The 20896-nt window shown below is 45.1% G+C and overlaps 6 protein-coding genes across 6 annotated transcripts; 4 read left to right on the forward strand and 2 right to left on the reverse strand.

The window, feature by feature from the left end:
- Positions 1–2123: 2123 nt before the first annotated feature.
- Positions 2124–2676, forward strand: SERLADRAFT_465024 (uncharacterized protein; the record flags this gene model as incomplete). The annotated part of the gene is given in 2 exon segments (XM_007317270.1): positions 2124–2156; positions 2176–2676. 1 exon segment carries the CDS (start codon positions 2213–2215, stop codon positions 2384–2386), a length of 174 nt encoding a protein of 57 aa, XP_007317332.1.
- A 125-nt stretch (positions 2677–2801) lies between these two features.
- SERLADRAFT_436970 (uncharacterized protein) lies at positions 2802–4006 on the forward strand (the record flags this gene model as incomplete). The annotated part of the gene is made up of 4 exons (XM_007317271.1): positions 2802–2995; positions 3087–3338; positions 3407–3865; positions 3937–4006. The coding sequence occupies 4 exons, from the start codon at positions 2802–2804 to the stop codon at positions 4004–4006; spliced, it is 975 nt and encodes a 324-aa protein (XP_007317333.1).
- Positions 4007–4059: 53 nt separating this feature from the next.
- On the reverse strand, positions 4060–6719 carry SERLADRAFT_465027 (uncharacterized protein; the record flags this gene model as incomplete). The annotated part of the gene is made up of 8 exons (XM_007317272.1): positions 4060–4089; positions 4137–4587; positions 4645–5195; positions 5249–5858; positions 5918–6249; positions 6314–6396; positions 6455–6535; positions 6586–6719. 7 exons carry the CDS (start codon positions 6616–6618, stop codon positions 4550–4552), a joined length of 1728 nt encoding a protein of 575 aa, XP_007317334.1.
- A 148-nt stretch (positions 6720–6867) lies between these two features.
- Positions 6868–7860, forward strand: SERLADRAFT_465030 (uncharacterized protein; the record flags this gene model as incomplete). Its single annotated transcript, XM_007317273.1, has 4 exons — positions 6868–7035; positions 7096–7346; positions 7409–7632; positions 7692–7860. The coding sequence occupies 2 exons, from the start codon at positions 7309–7311 to the stop codon at positions 7575–7577; spliced, it is 207 nt and encodes a 68-aa protein (XP_007317335.1).
- A 10-nt stretch (positions 7861–7870) lies between these two features.
- Positions 7871–10023, reverse strand: SERLADRAFT_448212 (uncharacterized protein; the record flags this gene model as incomplete). The annotated part of the gene is made up of 7 exons (XM_007317274.1): positions 7871–8529; positions 8580–8660; positions 8718–8815; positions 8879–9076; positions 9131–9359; positions 9422–9621; positions 9671–10023. 7 exons carry the CDS (start codon positions 9968–9970, stop codon positions 8082–8084), a joined length of 1554 nt encoding a protein of 517 aa, XP_007317336.1.
- A 958-nt stretch (positions 10024–10981) lies between these two features.
- Positions 10982–14181, forward strand: SERLADRAFT_414896 (uncharacterized protein; the record flags this gene model as incomplete). Its single annotated transcript, XM_007317275.1, has 13 exons — positions 10982–11365; positions 11428–11447; positions 11501–11553; positions 11760–11892; positions 12198–12339; positions 12394–12441; positions 12496–12583; positions 12633–12672; positions 12729–12807; positions 12869–13022; positions 13142–13736; positions 13791–14052; positions 14113–14181. The coding sequence occupies 12 exons, from the start codon at positions 10982–10984 to the stop codon at positions 14032–14034; spliced, it is 1980 nt and encodes a 659-aa protein (XP_007317337.1).
- Between the last annotated feature and the right edge of the window lie 6715 nt (positions 14182–20896).

Here is a 20896-nt window from a genome sequence, read left to right on the forward strand (position 1 = left end):
ACCGCTACCACTTTATATCACAGATCAGAGACTGGGTATCATTCCCAGCCAGCCAGCACAATGGGTAGGGACTGGTAGTAGGCATCTTGCCAACCAGCTCCAAGTCCCATCAAGGCCTGGATATACTAATAAACACTTTGATCAGGATTGTACCTCATCATGAGGATACGGTTCCTGAACACGCGTGACAAACACCTATTATTAGTACAATTCTCTCACCCGCTGATTAATCATTCAAAGTCGTGTACAAAGGGCGTTACAAGGTTAAATTCATGCATATATCTTGATACATAAAAACAAAATCTATATAACTACATTCCGAAGGACATGCAGCTATGTCCTGGATCATCTCTGTCCTTCAGGAATTAACGACTAATAGCTCGTCACTCCGTTTCTTGCACAGGAGAGGATTCTACCTGCCTTTCAGCCGCGGGTCGTTCTTCTCCTGCTGATGGGACCGACAGGAGTATCGTGTCTAAATATGTATGTGCGTCATTTTCATGATGGTTGAACCGAATGCTGGATGCGGGTACCGTGCCCGAATATGGGATTGTGTCACTTTCGTGAAGGTTGAACAGAATGCGGGATGCGAGTATACTATGTAGGACGAGTTGAAATCTGCAAGGAACCTAGAGATGAGATGATTGGACTGTTGGCAGCAGAGACGAGCGTACGTTGCAAGGGATTCGTTGTATTGAGCCTGATGATGAAGGCCAGATCACAAAAGGTTCATCCTCAAACCGAACAGACGACAATAGGTAGGAAAAACCACTCACAGGGAAAGAGCAATAAAGGATAATGTTGGCCAAAGTGATCACTAAAAGTTACTACTATAAAGCGGACTGCGGGCAAGTTAGTGGAAGAAGATAAACGCACAGATGATGGAGCCGATATATAACAAGCCATCACGATAAAGTGTTCGTATCAAATTACTCCTTGATGAGTAGTAGTGGTTGTATCTTCTAAAAAGAGTCAAACACAACGAAACTAGGTACGACATATAAATCCAAGGCTATCATCCAAATTTTGAAAACGTACCGATTTCAAAGACGATCACAAACATATAGTAGAACACGAAAGATTCAGGGCCGAATAAGAAGCAGAGTCCTAAGTTTGCTTATGATTGAGGAAAAGTCAGCTGCGAGAACGCGGTAGAAATTAATATCTTACAATGACCGTCATTTATGTTCACTTTAGCTGGCAGTATTGTACCGCCCAAGACTATGATCTAGGGAATTCCCTACTTGATGAGTTTATGAACAGTGTACTTGATCAGAAACGCGTACAAGGGAAAAAGGAAGCAACTGCAACAAAAATCTCTTACTACACTTCCAAAATGCGTACATTCGCATGACCAAAAGACCTGAGATGCTGACAGTTAGATTGGATATGACAAGAATAAGTCGGCGGTACCTTCTGTAGATAGAGTGATAATAACAATTTCAACTTTCAAATGACCGTAGTGAGGTGCGAAACTGTTTATTTTGAGCATCAAAAAAGACCTACCGACCACCAAGTATGACAACGTTGAGCACTAAATAATATCATTATAAATATACACGTGAATGAAATAAGAGGGGATGGTCAAGCTAACATTGTCCGGCACTGTTTGGAAAGCGCCTGACTCGCCAAATTGAATGAGAGCAGAATGATACCAACATGATTCTCACTCACTATACGCAATCATGGTCGCACACACTAGTGTAAGATAGCGCGAGATTGTGAACATGAAACGGGTAAGTCCCCATTTCTTACCCCAGACCCAGAACACCTGTGTTTCTCCGACTTAATGAGACAACGTTGAAAGAAACAAAGTAGCGAACCTCGGTTTCGAGCGTAATGCAATAATCGAACACCTAAGTATTTGTCAGTGTGAGTGTGTTAGTTATAGTCATCAGCTGCATATTCTTACCCATAGTGCGAATGCTGCGACTGTTCAAAAATATAACTTGAATGTTAGCAGTATTTCCTGAACGGACATGCGAAGTCCTTACTATTGAAGTACTGCAAGACATGAGATGGCAAGTAGGATAAAATTGATAACTAATTGCGTACAAACCTTGGACGTCTGCAAGCCAGAACGGAAAGAAACGGAAAGTGACTCGGACGACATTCTGGCCCTCCCACAATTTGAGTATGTATGCAATTGTTCCTGTATGCTCGCTGGGGTGATAGCAAGGCTGAGTCGCCGACAGAGTCATAGATATACACGATGAACTTTATATACAGCGACACAGGCGAGCGCGGGCTGCTATCACAATATCACCTACCAGTGTATGATTATGGTCATCATGGCTGTACAAAACATACGATCAGACCAGATTTCGTCCTGTTCCACCCACCGTCTGTGCATTGGGAAAAGGAAGCGAGAATCCTCCGTAATTGATATCGCTACCCTGCACCCAGCAGATAAGTGACATATCAGGGACGACAGGGGATTATTATGGTGCGGGGAATCTGTGGAGGTTCACTATCAGCAAGTGGACAGAGTACAGCAAGATATAACAACACAACACACTGAATGTCGGTACTTAGATGATGGTGATATGATGCTTGCCTCCGAAAGGGCCTGTATCATGATAATTTCTATACTAAGAATCGGCGTATCATGTAACGATAGGTCCTTGAGCACATCATTGGGGAGAGAACCCCGGTAGAGCCTAGCTCGTCGGTTACATTCATCATGAGCGTTTCTGAACTCATGCTGTGCACTTGCTGACTCGGAAATAACCGTGATCAGCACACCAGTGATCCCGTGACCGTCCAGTAAATCTATTACAGCCCTCCATCTTTACTGCAAAATGACATTGAATCATGCTCACGAATCACTTTTTGGCCCTCCATCTGAGCCAATCGACGTTTCCAAGTTCCTCCAGGATGCAGGAAGTAGATTTGGCCCGGGAGGCAGCTCATCAGCAATCTCTACATTGAATGCCAGGTGGGAGAACCTCACCCAGGAGAAGATGGATGCCGTCCAGGCTGAATGTTTAGGAAGGTGCGTTCTCTTATGTTGACATCACAACTCAAGATACCAAGCCGCTGGATTCTCTTTCGGTCATAAATGATACTAACAAGTCATAGAACAGCATCGCCGAACTCAAGTCGTCCGCTGAAGACGCTTGGAATAACCCAATCGTGTCTGCTCATTTGATCAAAAACCACGAGACTGCAGTCGGAGCCATATACGACCAAGCTGACACCAGCAAGTCCAGTCGTACAACCGCAAGTAACCGCGGAGGCCGCAAACGCAAACGCCAGGATGAGGAGGGACTTGCTGACAGGCCCGAGGTCAAATCGCTTCAAGAAAAACTAGACGCTATACAACTTAATTGCTGGTCGTATGTAATGAACTGTTCATCCTTGATATCGAGTGTGGAAGATGGTGCTTATGCAAGTATGTTTATAGACTACCACCTGGCTCTGCACTTTTCATTCGTCCGTCAAAAAATGGCGATCAGAATGCTTTAACCACCGCTAAAAGAATGGGAAGAGGGGTGCTTTCCTTGAACCAAACCCCGATCCCACATTCGTCGGACACCAGAACGAGTATATCCACGGATACATCTTATCCATCTTCTGGTCAAGCCCTGATTACGATCAGTGTACACAACAGGATTCCCTGGTCCCACAATTCGTTCTCTCGAGTCTCACAGCACGTTGTCATCTCTACGCAAAGCCTCGCAGACTTGGTTGAAGTGATCCCCTGTATTTCTAACGAAATTCCAGATGAGAATTTAGACGATGAAGGGCATGCAATAGGATACGAATTGGGCCAGGGGGCTCGTGGCCAAAGCGATCGAATGGGCTTTGTATTTTGTATAGAGGGCATTATTTATGATGAGACTGACGAAGGTGTTAATGCAGAGTGAGTCTCATCGACTATCAGTGCCATGCTAAATCATATTATTCCAAAAAGCAAGCTGCTTGCATATTTAGGAAGACTCCCGCAGGAGCAGCGACCACGGGTGATGAAGAGCGGCAGGTCGCTTCAGGACACAGTATTTGAAACGCTTACCCTCAGAATTAATGAGCCGTATTGGTTCCTCCACCAGGGGAGCTGTGAACATTTTGTCATTGTAGATCAAATAAGGTCAGTGTTCTGTTTTTCATTCCTGGATGTTTATTTACATTCCATAGATTACCCCATCCTTCCGATCCACCAACAGGATATCCTCTGACACTGCAAATAACACCTGCTTCCCTCGATCATTGCCGTGCCTGTACGAGAGTGCCTGCAGTATACTCCATCGTAGGTGATATGCGTCTCGGCGAGAGTCCGTGCGTACTGTGTGCACCGTGTTGGCGTAATATGGGCAAGCCGAGAGATGGAGACGAGGTAATGGTTGTGCCTTTAGTTAGTTACGAGCATGCATCATGGCTTGGAGAAAAAAATCCTATTACATCAGAATGTACCTAGCTAGACATCACCTGGACGTGACGCGTATAACGGTTGTGCTCGTAGTCCAAAATAAATGATTGACATATCATTACAAATGCAAAATCTATCTATGAGCGTCAGTATACGCCTAAGTAAAAGTCATAAAACTTGTCATAGCAATGCGTTGGTCTCTAAGAGCAGCACAATACCTAGCGTACGTCGTCAGTAAATCATGCACAGCAAATTGAGAAGAATGGTGAGCTTACTGTGTACAATCTCTGGAATGCTTTGTGTAGTCACGTCAACTACAAGATCCGCCTTGGATGGTGCCTCGTATGCAGTGTCCACGCCCACAAAGCCCTTGATCTCACCCTGCCGCGCCTGAGCATACACCCCCCGTCTGTCCGTCTGTTCACAGTGGTCCAGAGGAGTTGCCACATGAATCAAGAAGAAATTTCCGCCAGTACCACCAGACTGTACAACAGTATCACGTACAACCGCTCGTGAGCGCTCCTCCGGGGCGACAGGGGCTGCAATAACAGCAGCACCCGCACGAGTGAGTTCGGACGCAACGAATGCGATGCGCTGTAGGTGTTCGTGTCGCTCTTCTGAAGTATAACCATGTTGCGGTGTAAGGTCAGACCGCACGGTTTCGCCCAGCAGAAGAGACACGCTCCGACCACCTTGCTCGTTCAAGGATACCTGGAGTGCTTTTGCAATTGAGTCCTTGCCTGAGTTGTATAGTCCAGTGAGGAAGAGAACAAAGCCTTGTTTGTGTCGTGGGGGGTAACTCTCTCGGAGCGTCTTTACAACGGCACTGGAGTATGCAATCAACATTGATCCATCGAGTGATATAAATGAGAAACTTACTCGTAGCTAAACCAATCTGGGATAGGCGCTCCCGTTTTTAGACGTTTGCGCAATTCTGTACCAGAAATATCAAGCGTCTGTACACCAGCTGGAATCTCATCGACGGGTTGGTACTCGTCTGATGAAGGGAGGTATGTCATCTGCTGGAATGGTACCATTTCAATCTGTAGCTCGTCTTTATACTTCTCGACAAGCTCCTGCGCATCATAAGGACCGTAAAAATCTCTGCCTTGCGAGTTCTTTCCTGGGCCAGCATGATCTCTTCCAACAATGAAGTGAGTAGCTCCGAAGTTTTTGCGGATAATAGCATGCCAAACGGCCTCACGCGGGCCCGCCATTCGCATGGCTAGGGGAAGCAGAGCGAGATGGCCCATGCCATTAGGGTATTTCGCCATGATTGCCTCATAAACGCGCACACGGGTGTAGTGGTCGACGTCTCCAGGTTTGGTGAGACCGACAACAGGATGTATGAGTACGTTAGCTTGTCTTTGCCGTGCGGCACGGACTGTGAGTTCGCGATGGGCGCGGTGCATCGGGTTTCGTGTTTGGAAGGCAACAACTTTACGCCAAGCGAGTTTCCTGAAATGAGAGCGCAGCTCAGAGGGAGTGTCTAATTGTGCGATCCATCAGTTCGTCTTGGACTTAAACGATCGGTGCGGCATGACTTACAACGTAGGGCGACGTAGTCGAAGTGTGTAGGAGCCTGGATGGCCTGCACTTTTCCTCCGATGTAGAATTCCTTGACACGGTTGCGGAGATAGGACACGGATGGATGTGCTGGGTCATCTGCACCAAAGACCTGGATAGCTTCTCTTACTCGATCATGAGTATACACGTCATCAACGGTGATGATTGCCAATGCTTGGTCGTCACGAGGGTCACGAAGAGTTATACGGGCACCAGCTGTGATGGATAGTCGCTCGACGTCATCGCGGGACGCGTCCAGTGTAATTGGCATAGGGAAGAGAGTCCCATCAGCTAACCGTAAAGTATCGACCACACTATGAGCAATGTGCAAGTAAGCATTCTGAACTATTTGTGGTACGACAGGTCATAAAACACAACCTGTTGTAGTCTTGTTCGTTCATGAAACCCTCCAATGGGCTGAAACCTCCATTGATGATAAGTTCAAGATCACAGAGTTGTCGCTGAGAATATGACGAGCGTCAGTGATGAACTGCGCTATAAGACATATCTACAACAAACCTCAGTAAGAATAATGTCAGATAGCCTTGAAGCCTCTTCGCCGAGTTGTGCAGATATAGGTTCGTCTCTGGCGACAAGGTCCTGCGTCATTATAAGTTAGATTGCGTGCTCAAAGGAAGGAGCTGACATACTTTTAGAATTCCACCGTGAGGAGCGTTGGCCATTTTGTGAGTGCCGGAATATGAATTTGTCTGAACGGTATCGAGAGAAGCAACGCCACGAAGTATGATGTCAGCGTTTGAAGAGTCTTGACCAACACCACCTCGGGGAATTAAATGGTCAATTCAAAGTTGTGAGGTGTGTTATATGGGTAGCGCGAGTTCATCTGCGATGAGACAATATCACGCAATCGTTAGCCAGCAATAATGACGAATACTTATAGGTAATACAAAATCAAACTAATCGAAATTGAATTTCTCACATTGTTAAAGTTGAAGTCTATACTATTACATCGTTTCTTGCCAACGCTATGGGCATCTTGCAGGCACCGAGAGAGAGCAATTGCCCTCGAAAAACAAATCAGTAAAAGCTGGGTTGTCGAACGGAAAGTTGTATTTGAATGTTCCTCTATACCTTATATGGTAAGGGTATTACATAAGCGTGTCTCCTGTGCCCCCGACAAGCGCCTAATTTCCTCAAAGCAGTGTTCTAACAAGCGCCCTGCGATCTCGCTTTCCACCAGTATCATCATTGGCAGGACATCGACATACAACGATCTGAGTTCTAATGATAGCAATAGCTAATGTCTCAATACATCACGAGTTAAAATCCACCTCAAGGCCAAGATAATATATGAAACATCTTCGACGTGGACCTGCCTTTCGAGAGTGGACCTGAGAAAATTATCATGGATCATGATAACTAACGTCGTACTTATCTACAAGGAGCATCGGTATGTTTTAAAAGCACTTGGTTTGGAGATAACCTCGACCTAGGCATCTGGATCCTTGCTAGCGTCGAATTTCCAAAACCATGCGCGGTTTTCTTACGACAGAAGGCTCTGAAATGGAAGCTGGTGGTTTTGCAAATCCGGGGCTGTTTTCCCAAATCTACCTACGTGTGGCCACAGGACCATCTCTTGAGGATTATTGTTGTGTATCGCATCTCGCAGAACACGTTTTGACGGGCGCGCCGTTCAGTATTGTCATGTGCTGTTACGGCCCATAATCCGGGGGCATGTGAGTCCTTCCATTATTCTCAGCTTCTCCCCCTCCCCCTCACCTTGTTGACGACATAGAAGACTTCTACACATCCAATGACCAGCCGACGCGTATAGATCTCTGATGCCTTGCCATGCTTTGAAGCAACATGATGTGTTAAAGAATATATTAGGAAGATATATGATAACTTATCCTTATCTCTTAATGGGCATCTGTGTCCGCATGCTAGCGTTCTTCTCGAGCCTTAAAGATGCTTAAAGAGCGAAAATAGTCCATCTATAGCAAATTACCATAACCTCCCTATGGTAGTACAGTGGGTTGCAAATAATAATATTACAAATGCCATGCAAAGTCAAAGTAGACCTCTGCCGAAAAAAAGAATGACCTGTAAAAACTTGGACAGAACGACGAACGTGTATGCACAGAATGTATATCCACAAGATTAATCCAAGTCTCTGTCAGTTCACTCAAGCCCAGCACCATCCATCGACAGCGTCACGTTGTCGAGTGAGACTCTCCACTACCGCTTCACCCTGTTGGTCATAGTCCCAATAAACCGGTCGTTGACCCCACCCCACCCATCCATATACCCGATACCCAGAGATGAAATCAAATTGATACTCACGCGGGCTAGCTCCGCCAGATGAAGCAGGCGGATCTGCGCCTTCCGCAACCGTCGCTGTGGCTAGCTTCGTCCGCACATCAAACGTCCCCTGATACTTCCGATCAAGAGTCACATTCGATGGACCAAGGTCATTCTGCGCACGCAGCCTCAGTACTGTTGGCGGTGATGAAGGATCGTGAGAGATGGCTGCATTGAGTGCGCCCTTAAAAGTGCGCATGGTGGCAATGAAATTTGGCCGAGTTGGTGTCACTTTATTTGGGGCAAGCAATGTCACATTTGCAGTGATATTACTAAAAGATTGTCAGTCTAGTTAGGGGCAGTGTAAAGCGCAACGACGTACTCGTATCCAGTGCTGAGAGCAAGCAGAGTAGGATACTCTGATTTGGGGTCGTTATAGAGGGAGATGTTGGCATCAATAGGGCTATTCGAGGTACAGATTATAAGAAACAAGTGTTTCGACGAATGATAGATGACATACGCTTTAATGGTGCTTAAAGTCAGACCACTCGTAACATCAAACTGACCAGTTATTGGTTCTAGTGAAGTTTCAACTAGTATCGATTCTGCTTGCATTGACTGGGGATCATGAAACAATTAGCTTCTAGAAGAACTGATAGCGCGAGACGAGGGTAAACATACACCAACAGAAACTTCCGATAGAGGACCTTCTATATCAACTTGCTGGAAATTGACATTAGGGCCCAAATTGCCGAATTTCTGAAGAAACATCGGCAGAAATGTGGAAAAACTGTTGACGTAGGCAGGGCCGATTGTCTGAGGGAAGAGCAAAGTGAAATTCAACATGAGAGAATCAGTGTCGGTGACGTTGCCGGGAACCTGCGAAAGCAGAGTCAGATTGCCCACTCTAGATGCGAGACTAAAAAGACCGACATAGACGGAAAGATCAGTATAGTTATCGGCTGCGATCACACAGACAAGCGTCTGGTTGTTTATGATACTACTCGATGCCTGCATGGTGATCAGAAGGACAGCACTGTCTGTGGTATTGTCGGGATTCATGTCAACGATAAGGTCGCCACTGATGAAGTCGAAATCCTGGTTATAAGAAGCGTTGGTGGAGAAACTGTAGTCTCCATTAGCTGAAACGTTGTACTGGACGCTGATTCAACAAATAAATTTTTTAAGAACGTTCTGTGTGCATGGCAATAAAGAAAGACACACGTTGACAGTATAATGTCTGTGTAGCCGATAGCGTTGGATGATGTCCAGTTACTGCAGACTGGGGTGTAGCCGCTCTGGACGACACCGACAATGTTGTTTGTGTATGCAGGATTTGAGTTTTTATCCTGCCATGGAACGGGGTATGAGAGAGAAGATAGGGAATAGGACTGGATGGTGTTGGTGTTATCGTTGCGGGTTTTCTGCGAAAGGTGAGTGTGTGGCTGGGCCATAGGAGGAAATTGAACGCACAGTGACTATTAGGGGAATGCCGATGACGATGGAGAGGGTAATGTAGATGGTTAAAGCGCAGAGAGTGGCTTTCCAGAACCGAGCATCAAAACGTTTTTTCACAGGAGGTTTGCGGAGAGATTCTGGGGACGGAGATGGGGAGCGATTGAGGTTGAGGGCCAAGGCCTGAGACGTCTCGTAGTCGGGAAGGGGACTGAATGGACGTCTGCCGCCTGCCACGCGTTCTGGGAAACGCAAAGTCGGACCAGTGGCGGAATCATCCTTCAACTTCTGCTGGTCTTCTTCGTCGAGTATTATCATGCCAGGAGGGAGTGCATCGACGACGACGGCGACGAGATGGAAAGAACGGCGACGACGAACGACGGTGCGAGATTGATGATGAGTGATGGGAAAAAATGGGAGCAATTAGGGCTGATTACATAAACATCCCGTGACTAACCGTGACAACAACAGTCACAGGTCACGACCCCTATACGGCTATCCGCACTCAGGCTAGTACGGATTCTGCAGCCACGTTCGATGTCGCCGCCGGACAGTGCCACTGAGTCACCAAGAGAACAAGGTCACCACTGTCCGTCGTAATTCCGAGGATACAAATCTCCAATAACCCCAGAATCCACATCGCTGCACACGCGTCTAATCTTAGACTCGAGTATCGAAGCTTTTAGTGGACATCACCCAGCTGTTCGTTCACGAGGTAGAGGTCAGACGGTTGTCTCCATCTCCACCCTTCTAAACGGTAATCACATCTTGTACTACTCGTCTGCAACAAATCACTGAGGGTTTACTTGGTCCAAACATCATATGCATCGATCATCACACCCTGGTTTCATTGTATTCTATTCTGATCTGCCTGTTTCTTGATCCGTTGCATTTCTTGGTGTGTGCACTCCTAACTTGGGACCGGTATCTCAACCAATCACTCTCACATGCTCGATTCACGCCGTCATGTGGCCTGTACCTGAAGTATGAAACCCTCTGAATCAAGACGGACGCGTCCCACTGTGCTCCACGAGGTAGACATGCGAGAAGAACGACTTTGCTTTATACAGACAACTCCAGACCCATTTCACATTTATTTCACCAGAATACTGCATTATGCCACCATTGCAAACATTGTAGAGATGTCCAAGATATGTGCGTAAATGAATGAACTGTCATGTATCCAGCGCATCTTGAGGATCTCTTACGTTACAATCGCACCACCTATTCGGACGAGCAAGGATAAGTAGATTCAACTTTATGCTACTGTGAATAAAAGTCTCCCACATCGTCGCGAGTTTCTCGGCTTAGAAAGGCATTGAGAAAGCCATGGGTTCGGAGAAAGGCCTCCCTGTCCATCGCGACCTCGATCGAGTCCCTCCTGCAACGAGAAATGTACGCCCAGTACGAAAAACCGGCAAGACATTTGTCACAGTTCCTTGGCATGCACAGGAAACACTTGCTAAGTGCCGTGCACTAAACACGCGACCAGGAGCATCTACAAACGAACGTTTGCAATTAGACAGGTTTCAGCCAGGGACAAACCCAATAGTCATTCGTAATGCCTCTATCTGGACTGGCTTGGACAATGGTCTCGACGTGCTGCAGGCAGACTTGTTCTTGGACAAGGGTCTCATCAAGTCAGTTGGAGAAATTGACCTAACCATACTTGCGAAGGATCGTACAAAGGAAATCACGGTTATAGATGCCCACGTGAGTTCTTCTCTAGCTTTTGCCTTGACAAGGTGTATTTACCAGCTGTATGCGCGTCTTAGGGAACTTGGTTGACCCCAGGGTACGTGTCTACGTTTTCCAGCGCACAAAGATAAGCATAACACTTGTATGTAGAATAGTTGATGTGCACTCACATATGTCAGTTGATGCTGCGCCTGCACTATCAGGTGCAAGTGATGCAAACTCAATGAAAGGGTTGACTTTGCCTTGGTTGCGCTCAATTGATGGCCTAAACACCCACGATGATAGTTATGCTCACTCGATCGCAGGAGGTGTAACTACTTCGTTGATTCTTCCGGGCTCAGCAGATGCTATCGGTATTATTTACCCAACATTTAAATTACAAATCTGCATACTGAATATACCCTCATAGGCGGGCAAGCATTTACTATCAAACTGCGTTCCACACAAGAACGATCTTCGTCGTCTCTCTTGGTGGAGCCACCTTTCGGGTTAAATGGCTCAGATGTTGATTTAGAAGTCCCTCCTAGATGGCGTCACATGAAGTTAGTGTTAGTGTCTCTGCATCTATTGAACGTTTCACTAATCGCATCGCTAGGCACGCGTGTGGTTAGTCTAGTGATGTTACTGTGTTGCATCATTGATACTGATGATCATTCGTGACCACAATAGGAGAGAACCCTTGTATGTTTGTCGTCATACTGATCTTCCTATTGCAATTCTCACAAGTTCGCAGCGCTATCATATTCTGGGACAAGAATGGATACTGTCTGGTCGTACAGAGAAGCGTGAATAACTTCCACTTCTATCTCCTTTCTCCGAGCCAAGCAACCTAACCATTTGTTTCCAGGTACAATCGAGCACGCCAGGTCAAGAATTCTCAAGAAGAATATTGCTCCAAGGCTCTTGCGGGGGATTGGACCGGTCTTGGATCATTCCCAGAAAGCTTTCAGTGGGAAGCCCTTGTTGATGTTCTAAGAGGAAAAGTCAAAGTAAGTGCATGCATATATGCCTATTTGGTCCCTAGATCTAACAGGGCTGAATAGGTTCATACTCATTGCTATGAAGCTGTGGATTTCGATGCCTTCGTCAGAGTATAACTTTTACTTGCGATTTTTGGCACAGTTATTTACCAAACGTCCTTGTAGCTATCCAATGAATTTCAGTTCTCTGTCGCAGCATTCCATCATGCTCACGAGGCTTACCTTGTCTCAGATGTTCTGAAGAAAGCATATGGTTCGCGACTTTGTCTTTCGTACCACAATTGTGCTCAAATCATTTGTAGAGCACCCGCCTGCTGTCGCTATGTTTGCCGCATTTTCTCGGTATGTGAATGCAAATTGTGACTTTTCTATATGACTTTTCTAATTACTTCTTGTAGGTATAAACGCGAAGCTTACCGGCACTCCGAGTTCGTGCCTCGACTATTGCACGACGATGGCATCAAAGTCATCATGGAGGTTCATCACAACACATCTTTACCATGATATTATGATTCACTGATATTCTTGTTGTTATCAGAGTGATCATCCTGCTATCCAGTCTCGTTACCTCCTGCATGAGGCACAGCAGGCTCACTATTACGATTTACCTGAAAACGTTGCACTGGCCTCAGTCATCAGCACTGCTGCAGAAGTACTTGGATTGGACCATAGGTTGGGATACATCAAAGAAGGTAAATCTATTCTCACTCAAAAATGTGAACGCCGTTAATAACTTGACTCTCAAAGGGTACGATGCAGGCTAGTCTGAATACACTCACAAATATTTTGATCACACTCATTTCCTTTGTAGACGTTGTTCTCTGGGACAGTCACCCCCTCGCCCTAGGAGCTACTCCCTTGCAAGTCATCATTGATGGTATCCCACAGATATCTTCTCCTCATGCATCGATCAAGCCCGCTTCCCTCCAATCTTCACCCACTACCCCAGATTTCGAAAAAGAAGCTGCAGACGCGATTAAATACGAAAGTCTCCCACCTCTGGAGCCTTCGCGTACGGTAACAGATTTAGTGATTTTCTATAATGTATCGAGTGTATGGGCGCGAGAAGCTGGCACTGTACAGGCGGCATTCGGGGTCCAAGAGGGCGAATCTAGGGGCGTGGTTGTTGTCGACAACGGACGACTTGTCTGCGCGAACGTGTTGGAGGCCGCTTGTGCTTCGTACATGTCATCAGGCTCAGTTCAGGTCGACTTGCAAGGTGGATCCCTTGCGCCTGCACTTGTGGCTGCAGGTTCTGCGATCGGATTGCAAGACATCGCCGGAGAACCGTCCACTGGCGATGGTACCGTCTATGATGTTATGAAAAGTATACCGAGTGTTGTTGGTGGAGACAGCAGTATCATCAAAGCAATTGATGGTTTGCAATACGGCAGTCGTAATGCACTGTAGGTCTTCTATTACCTCTGTATAATGTTCGTTTAACTAATATTCATCTCAAGGGTCGCTCACCATTCCGGCGTGACAACCGCGATCACTGCGCCAACTTCGAACGGAGTTATTGCAGGCCTGAGTGCTCATTTCTCTTTAGGATCAGCGCATAGACTCCAACAGGGTGCTGTCATCAATGATGTAGCTAGCGTACATGTAAAAATCAGACACCTAGGAGAGCCCAGCGTGAGCCCACAAATCGCCGCTCTGCGCCGACTCCTTCTGGAACCTCAAGGCAGAGAAAGGGGCAAGTAGCTGAAACAAGTCACAAAGGTGTGTTTTTGTGGTAACGATTTAGCGTTAGTTTTACTTAGCCTATGTTGCTATTTTTAGGGAGAGGTACCTCTGGTAGTGGATGTTAAAAGTGCAGACATCATTTGACCCTTCTAGTTCTGAAGAAAGAAGTGGAAGCCGTTTCTGGTGCTCCCATAAAAATGACCCTCTTTAGAGCTGCGGAAGCACATCTTCTCTCTGCCGTTTCATAGACTTCACAATACTGAGCATTTGTTATAATTGACACACCAGCACCTACTTACGCTTCACTTTTGTACTTCTACTTTTATTTTCCAAGTCACATGACCAGTCATGTGACCATTTACTTTACTTTACATTTTCAACTTTTCATAGTCACATGACCAGTTATGTGACATATCACCTGACCAGTGTCTAGACTCATCATGTGACCAGTCACATGCTAGACATCGGACTTTGAACTTTATTTACAACTGTACAGTACCTCATGTATTTTAGTATATAAACTGGAGCAATACATGGGGAAGGACTCAGCGAGTCCTCCTGTTGTCTAGCACAACTAACTCACTGCAGCCAAAGGGGTAACCACTCCCCATCATTTTTTTAATAGTGTGTTCCTGTGTGCGCCGGAGTAAATAACTCTTTGTTACGATCTCTATTGGACATTTAAGGACTACTCATTTCTTTTTACTCATTGGTTATACCATCGGACCGATGACTCATCTCCTTCACGTACACTTCCGTTCCTCTCGCATTCACAGTACCTATTATAGTACTTAGTCCTCAACAGACGGACCTGCCCTAGATAGGACCTAACTCCTATCACCGACTCCTTTTCATTATAAATACCATGTAACAGCAGTAGTATTCTCTAATACAATTCTACGCAGTTTATGCTTACAAAGCTAGACTCCTAAGATCAGACTTCTATTCAGAAGAAGACCAACTCCCGTTGGAAAACCTCTACTCAGAACTACGTTCTCGAACTTGTCTTCAGATAAGTCTCTTTACAAACCTCGATGAACCCTCAGACTTTGTTAAGCACTTCGTGCGTAACACTCTTGGTTGTTACAGCATTGGTTTTTTCCAGTTTAATGGGATCACCTGTAACAGAAGCACCATTAGCGGCTTGGGCAGTACGGAACTTGAGGTGGGATGCAGCTTGGGTAAGTTACTCTCTGATACCGCATGGCTCATCTATCTTAAACTATCGCGTCTGAATAGGCATCTATTGGCTCTCATGGGAAATAAGCACAGCCCAGGCGTTAGCAATAGCATCCATCAATATCGAAACCTTATTTGGCGTGCAGGTTAATCCCATTGATAGAGATATCGTGGCAACAAGTGGAGGAGACCTTCTCAGCTTTGTAGGGAAAGTTGTTGCCATTGTTTCACCCAGGTGGGGCCTGGTAGACATACTGTGAAAGAGGGGACAGTTATCCTATAAAATGCCACTTAGATCTAATAAAACTAAGTGAAACTACAATGGATGTTAGTTAAGGTGATCTCTAATAAATATAATGTAACATACCTCAGCCGCTGCCCAAGAGGCTATAGAAATGACTGAGGTATTTCTATACTAAACTCCCTACTACTTATAGTCAGAGGTGCTACTCCCTACAGTATAATGACTCCTAGGAGAACAATGGCTGCTTTGGCAGAGACCGGGTTTATCCGGTTTTGTCAAGACCAAGATAAATAGGAGAAGATGGGTACAACGTACTCACTTAGATTAGATAAGTACCATACTGATAAGGCAACAGACATACAATTGCCAGTAGATCAGTCTGATAGATAAGACAATTCCTGGTACCGTCAGGTAACCAGGTCTTACGACTGATAATTGACACTGGATCTGGCACCGGTCAGTCGCTCCGGTCATCCGTACTTCGCACGTGTCTGATTACATGTCCTCCCACAACGACAACACTGCATGACATTGTTAACCCGTTTATCGCGCAATGCACCTCAATGTGAAGAAGACCCACTGGAACGGGAAGAAGTACAAATGAGAGTGGATCATTCAATGGTACGAGCCATTTGCCACCTACCACAAGCCATCTTCTTGTAGAAAGTATATTATGTAGGTGAACTTCGGAGCTTCGCCCGAAGATTTACTCTGTGATTATAACCAACTTTTTGTGGCCACCATTGTTCTTTCACATGATATTTACATATGTTTGTTATATAAGAAGCATGTATTTATGTTGTTACGGCCTTCATTTGCCAAAGGAATCCTTCTCCCACACCTGTTCCCGTGCCCTGAGGGACCAAATATCCAACACTTCTCACTCCGGCATAGTGAAATATGCATCCTGTCATTTCCATGCGGTCTACTCCAATGGTTTTCAGAGACTTGCAACATGGCAATGTCATCTTAATACTGGCAACCATTGAGAGGAAACCGTGTCCACCTTTCACTTTACCACATGCCTGGCAAGCTTACTTACGTGTCCAATATGTACAATTACCCGCAGAAGACTGAAAGCTACATATGCTACTATTTAGAACTCTTGTGATCTTTATTGGTGCTTGCCTATTACAGGTGCCAGGGGTGCCTGGAGGGCGATACTATCTTATCATAAACTCTTTTACATACCACTGAATATAACAAAGGTTAAATTCAGTCCTATGGGAATTGAGTAAGTGAGTAACCCCCGAGTGAATCAGTAAGATATACCAGATGAAGCTAGTGGTGATGTGCAATTGGGCCTAAATGGGCCGTTGGGAGGATTATGGCATGGACACATATAGGAGTGCTGGAAGCCCAGAAGCCTTGTGCACCTACCAGGCAAAGGTAGCCAGAGGTTGCTGGACCGAGCAGGGTGATAAAAATGCTTAACAATAAACCAATAAGTTTTTTGTTTGACAAATGGCCATCAATTATCAAGAGACAATGATAAGTTGTTGACAAGAAACCCAAACAAAGCCTGTTGTTGACAGATGACAGACCACTTGGAATACCCAGAAAACTGCACAAACCCTGAAAATAGAAGGTTGGTCTTCACAGGAAGAGAATATGCCTCTCTCCTTAGGGAGACTGAACCTCTAATTACAGCCAGAGAAATCCACACATTAGTAGACAGTGTAAGGACCATTTATGTTTTCTTATTTTCTTATGTTTTCATTTCATGTCTTGGCTCTCAGACACTTTCCCTGTTACACCTCTGGCTCTAGGGCTAGAGGTATCCTTTGCTATCTTGCTTCTCATAACCCTCACAGGCTTTCTTAACCATTATTACCACTTTATATCGCAAATCAGAGACTGGGTAGTACTCCCAGCCAGCCAGCACAATGGGTAAGGACTGGTGGTAGAGATCTTGCCAACCAGCTCCAAGCCCCATCAGTACCTGGAGATATTAATAAACACTTTAGTCAGGATTGTACCTCATCATGAGGATACAGTTCCTAAATATGTGTGACAATACTTATTATTAGTACATTCTCTCACCTGCTAATTAATCCCTGAAGTTGTACAATAGTTATTCTTTTCTTATTGAATAGTTTCATCCTTAGACCACTTTTCTTTTATTCTACTTCCGGTCTAAGAGATAGATGAGTAGCTATAAAAACCCTACATACTCATGTATCGTTCTTTAGCTTTTTATTACTTGAATCACCCACTTTACTCCTAAACAGAAATCATTGAGTTTACTCTAAAGTCCTCTACTTGTTATAATCTCTAACATCTGTTGACCTCAAGCTCCTTGTACCTTTTACTCCCTGCAAGTGTAGTTGGAGACGGGTATCATTTTTGTTATACTTTAAGGTTGCCTCACAGACAGGCTGATTGAGCAACAGCTCAATCAGTGGAGAGAAAGACTTTATAATATAGGGGATAAATTTATTAGCCATTCTATTAGCCACATTAAAAGAGAAATAACTCTTATGCAAAAAGCAGGAGCAGCTAGATCCTGGGGCCCGCTATACAAGCCATCCACAACAGACTGACCCAGATAACCTGTATGGACAATGGCCTGTTGAAGATGATTAAGGAGAGAAGATATCATATTTGAGGCATTAAGAGATGCACTCATAGCTCTTTATCAAACAGACAAAGGTAGCAATGAGTACCTTCAGAGAGCATCTGCTCAATGCAGGTTCAGCAAAACTGTCATATTTCCCCAAATCTGAACCTCCCAAATGTTTGGTTCTCGGGATTACACTCCTCATGGCCTGCCGGTTAGCATATCCCCGTCTCCCACCCCCACATGGTACTCTGGACTCCCATTCCGATACTCCTGCACTGAACTTCTAGTCCGTCATATGCTTTCCTACGCACGTTCCCGTACTCCTCATAGACTCTGTAATTTAGACCTTATGATACACTCCTTGCATATACATTTCTCTCTCGCTAGATAATTGTCCACATGGAACTCTGTACCTACATTATGAGTTACTCCCTACAAGCCCCTGCTCCTCCAACAGTATATAAATTGTAGTTCCTGTACTCCATTCCTGCAGTTTGAATATCAACTAGATTCCCTCGCCTTTTACAAGTCTCTTTCTAAGTTTTCCAATCCTTCTCTGAAGGGTCCTTACTCTGCTCCCCTTTCATCCTCTACTCTCCTCTGTCCATTCTCCACCGAGTTAGGGATCAAGGTCCGTAGAAGGGCCTAGCGCACGAGCTAAGCCAGTTCCCCATCTTGTACTCCATTACCCCCTTCTCCATCTCTGTACTCTGTAACTCCAAACACTCTGCAGGTCACAGTTCTGACAAAAAACACCCTCTGGGGAAAAAGCCCCTATGAGGAGCACTAGGTTCCTCATAAATAAAATAATTATCCAGCACATACAACATAAGCAGAACACGAAGAAATATGGACACCATCTTGTTTTGGTCATAATCCCAATAGTGTTACAATTGACATACCAGCACCTACTTTACGCTTCACTTTTCTGTACTTTTACTTTTTATTTTCCAAGTCACATGACTGATCACGTGACCATTTACTTTACTTTACTTTTCACTTTTCATAGTCTGACTGATCATGTAATGCCTCACCTGACCAGTGTCTAGACTCAATATATGACTGGTCACATGCTGGACAACGGACTTTAAACTTTGTTTACCAACTGCATAGTACCTTATGTATTGTAGTATATATACTGGAGCAATACATGGGGAAGGACCCAGCAAGTCCTCTTCTAGTGTATACCAACATTAATATGACAAGTCACCTCTCTTGATGTGTTTACTCTGGCATTTACAGGAACACACTATAAAGAAGATGATGGGGAGTGGTTACCCCTTAGGCTGCAGTGAGTTAGTTGTGCTAGACAACAAGGCGCGCCTTGACGGCAATAAAAACTATTTATGGGAAGACAGGCTCTTCCATTTTAAAGACAAGATTTACGTGTCTGAGTCCGCAAGGATCAAGGCAATAGATAGACATCACAACAATCCAGTGGCTGGGCACCCTGGGTGGCAACGAACAATGGAGTTGATCTCCAGAAACTACATGTGGCCTGGCATGGTCAAAGACGTACAGGAATACGTAAAATCCTGTTTGAGATGTGCCATGGCTAAGAATTCTCACCAACCGCCGGCCGGTAAGCTTATGCCGAATCCAATACCAGCTGATCCCTGGCAGGATATATCGGTAGACTTCACCACAGATCTACCTGAGTCGAACGGGTATGATTCAGTAATGGTGGTAGTGGATCGCTTCTCCAAAGAAGTAGTGTTCATACCCACCAATAAAACTATTACCGCCGCGGGTATGGCAGATTTATTTAAAGATTTTGTATGGTCTATCCATGGGTTGCCAGAAACAGTTATCTCCGATAGAGGGCCTCAATTCGCTAGCGAATTTACGAAAGAATTATGCCAGATGCTGGGCATTAAACCTAAATTATCAACAGTGTTCCATCCGCAGACCGATGGACAAACGGAGAGACTCAACCAGGAGTTGAAACAATATCTCCAGATATTTATTAATGACAGGCAGACAAATTGGGCCAAGTGGCTACAGATAGCCCAGTTCTCTTATAATATCAAACAGTCATCGGCTACAGGAAAAGCACCATTTGAGGTTACTAGATCGTACCTCCCCAGAATGGGTGTAGAACCTGGCAAAAGCAAGAACGAGGCTGCAGGGAACATGGCCAAGGACATAAAATCTGTCTTGGACGAAACACGCAAGGCACTATTCAAAACTGCAGAGCAGATGAAAGACAGGGCAGAGCGTAGACGCTCTAAGGCCCCTGACTACAAGGTCGGCGACCTGGTCTGGTTAGATACCGACCACTTGAAATTAAAAGGTTGGCAGTCTAGAAAACTGACCAAAAAGTGGATTGGCCCTTATCGGATTAAGGAAGTCAAACCCAACGCAGTGGAGCTAGAACTCCCAAAACGAATGAGGGTAGTACCCACGGTCAATATGACATCATCAGCCACTGTTTCTATCAACTGTATAGTATACATATACAAACAACCCTGTAGTAGTATATAAACTCCAATAGATCCAGGAGAGTCCTCAGCGAGTCCTCCTGTTGTATACCAACTAACTCACTGAAACCTGAGGGGTGATCCCTCCTTCTCTCTTCTCTATAGTGTGTTCCTGTGTGCGCCGGAGTAAATAACTCTTGGTTGTTACACCAACACTGCTGGCTCAGTTTTGTCTAGTGCACTCAACAATTGGCTAACATTCTGGAATGCTCCGACTCATCACTCACCAATTTGTTGTTTGTTTTCATCCCATCTCTCGCCATGCAAGTGATCCACACACTCATTTGACCAACTCGTCACACTATCTGTTTGTTCTTGTTTATCCTTGAAAAAACTGCCTTAGTATAAAATGTCTGTAGTAGCAAAGAGAGAAGGAAGTGTTGAATACAGAGACTTTACAATAGTGAACCTTTG

Source organism: Serpula lacrymans, assembly GCF_000218685.1.
Source record: "Serpula lacrymans var. lacrymans S7.9 unplaced genomic scaffold SERLAscaffold_6, whole genome shotgun sequence".
NCBI classification, from domain to species: domain Eukaryota; kingdom Fungi; phylum Basidiomycota; class Agaricomycetes; order Boletales; family Serpulaceae; genus Serpula; species Serpula lacrymans.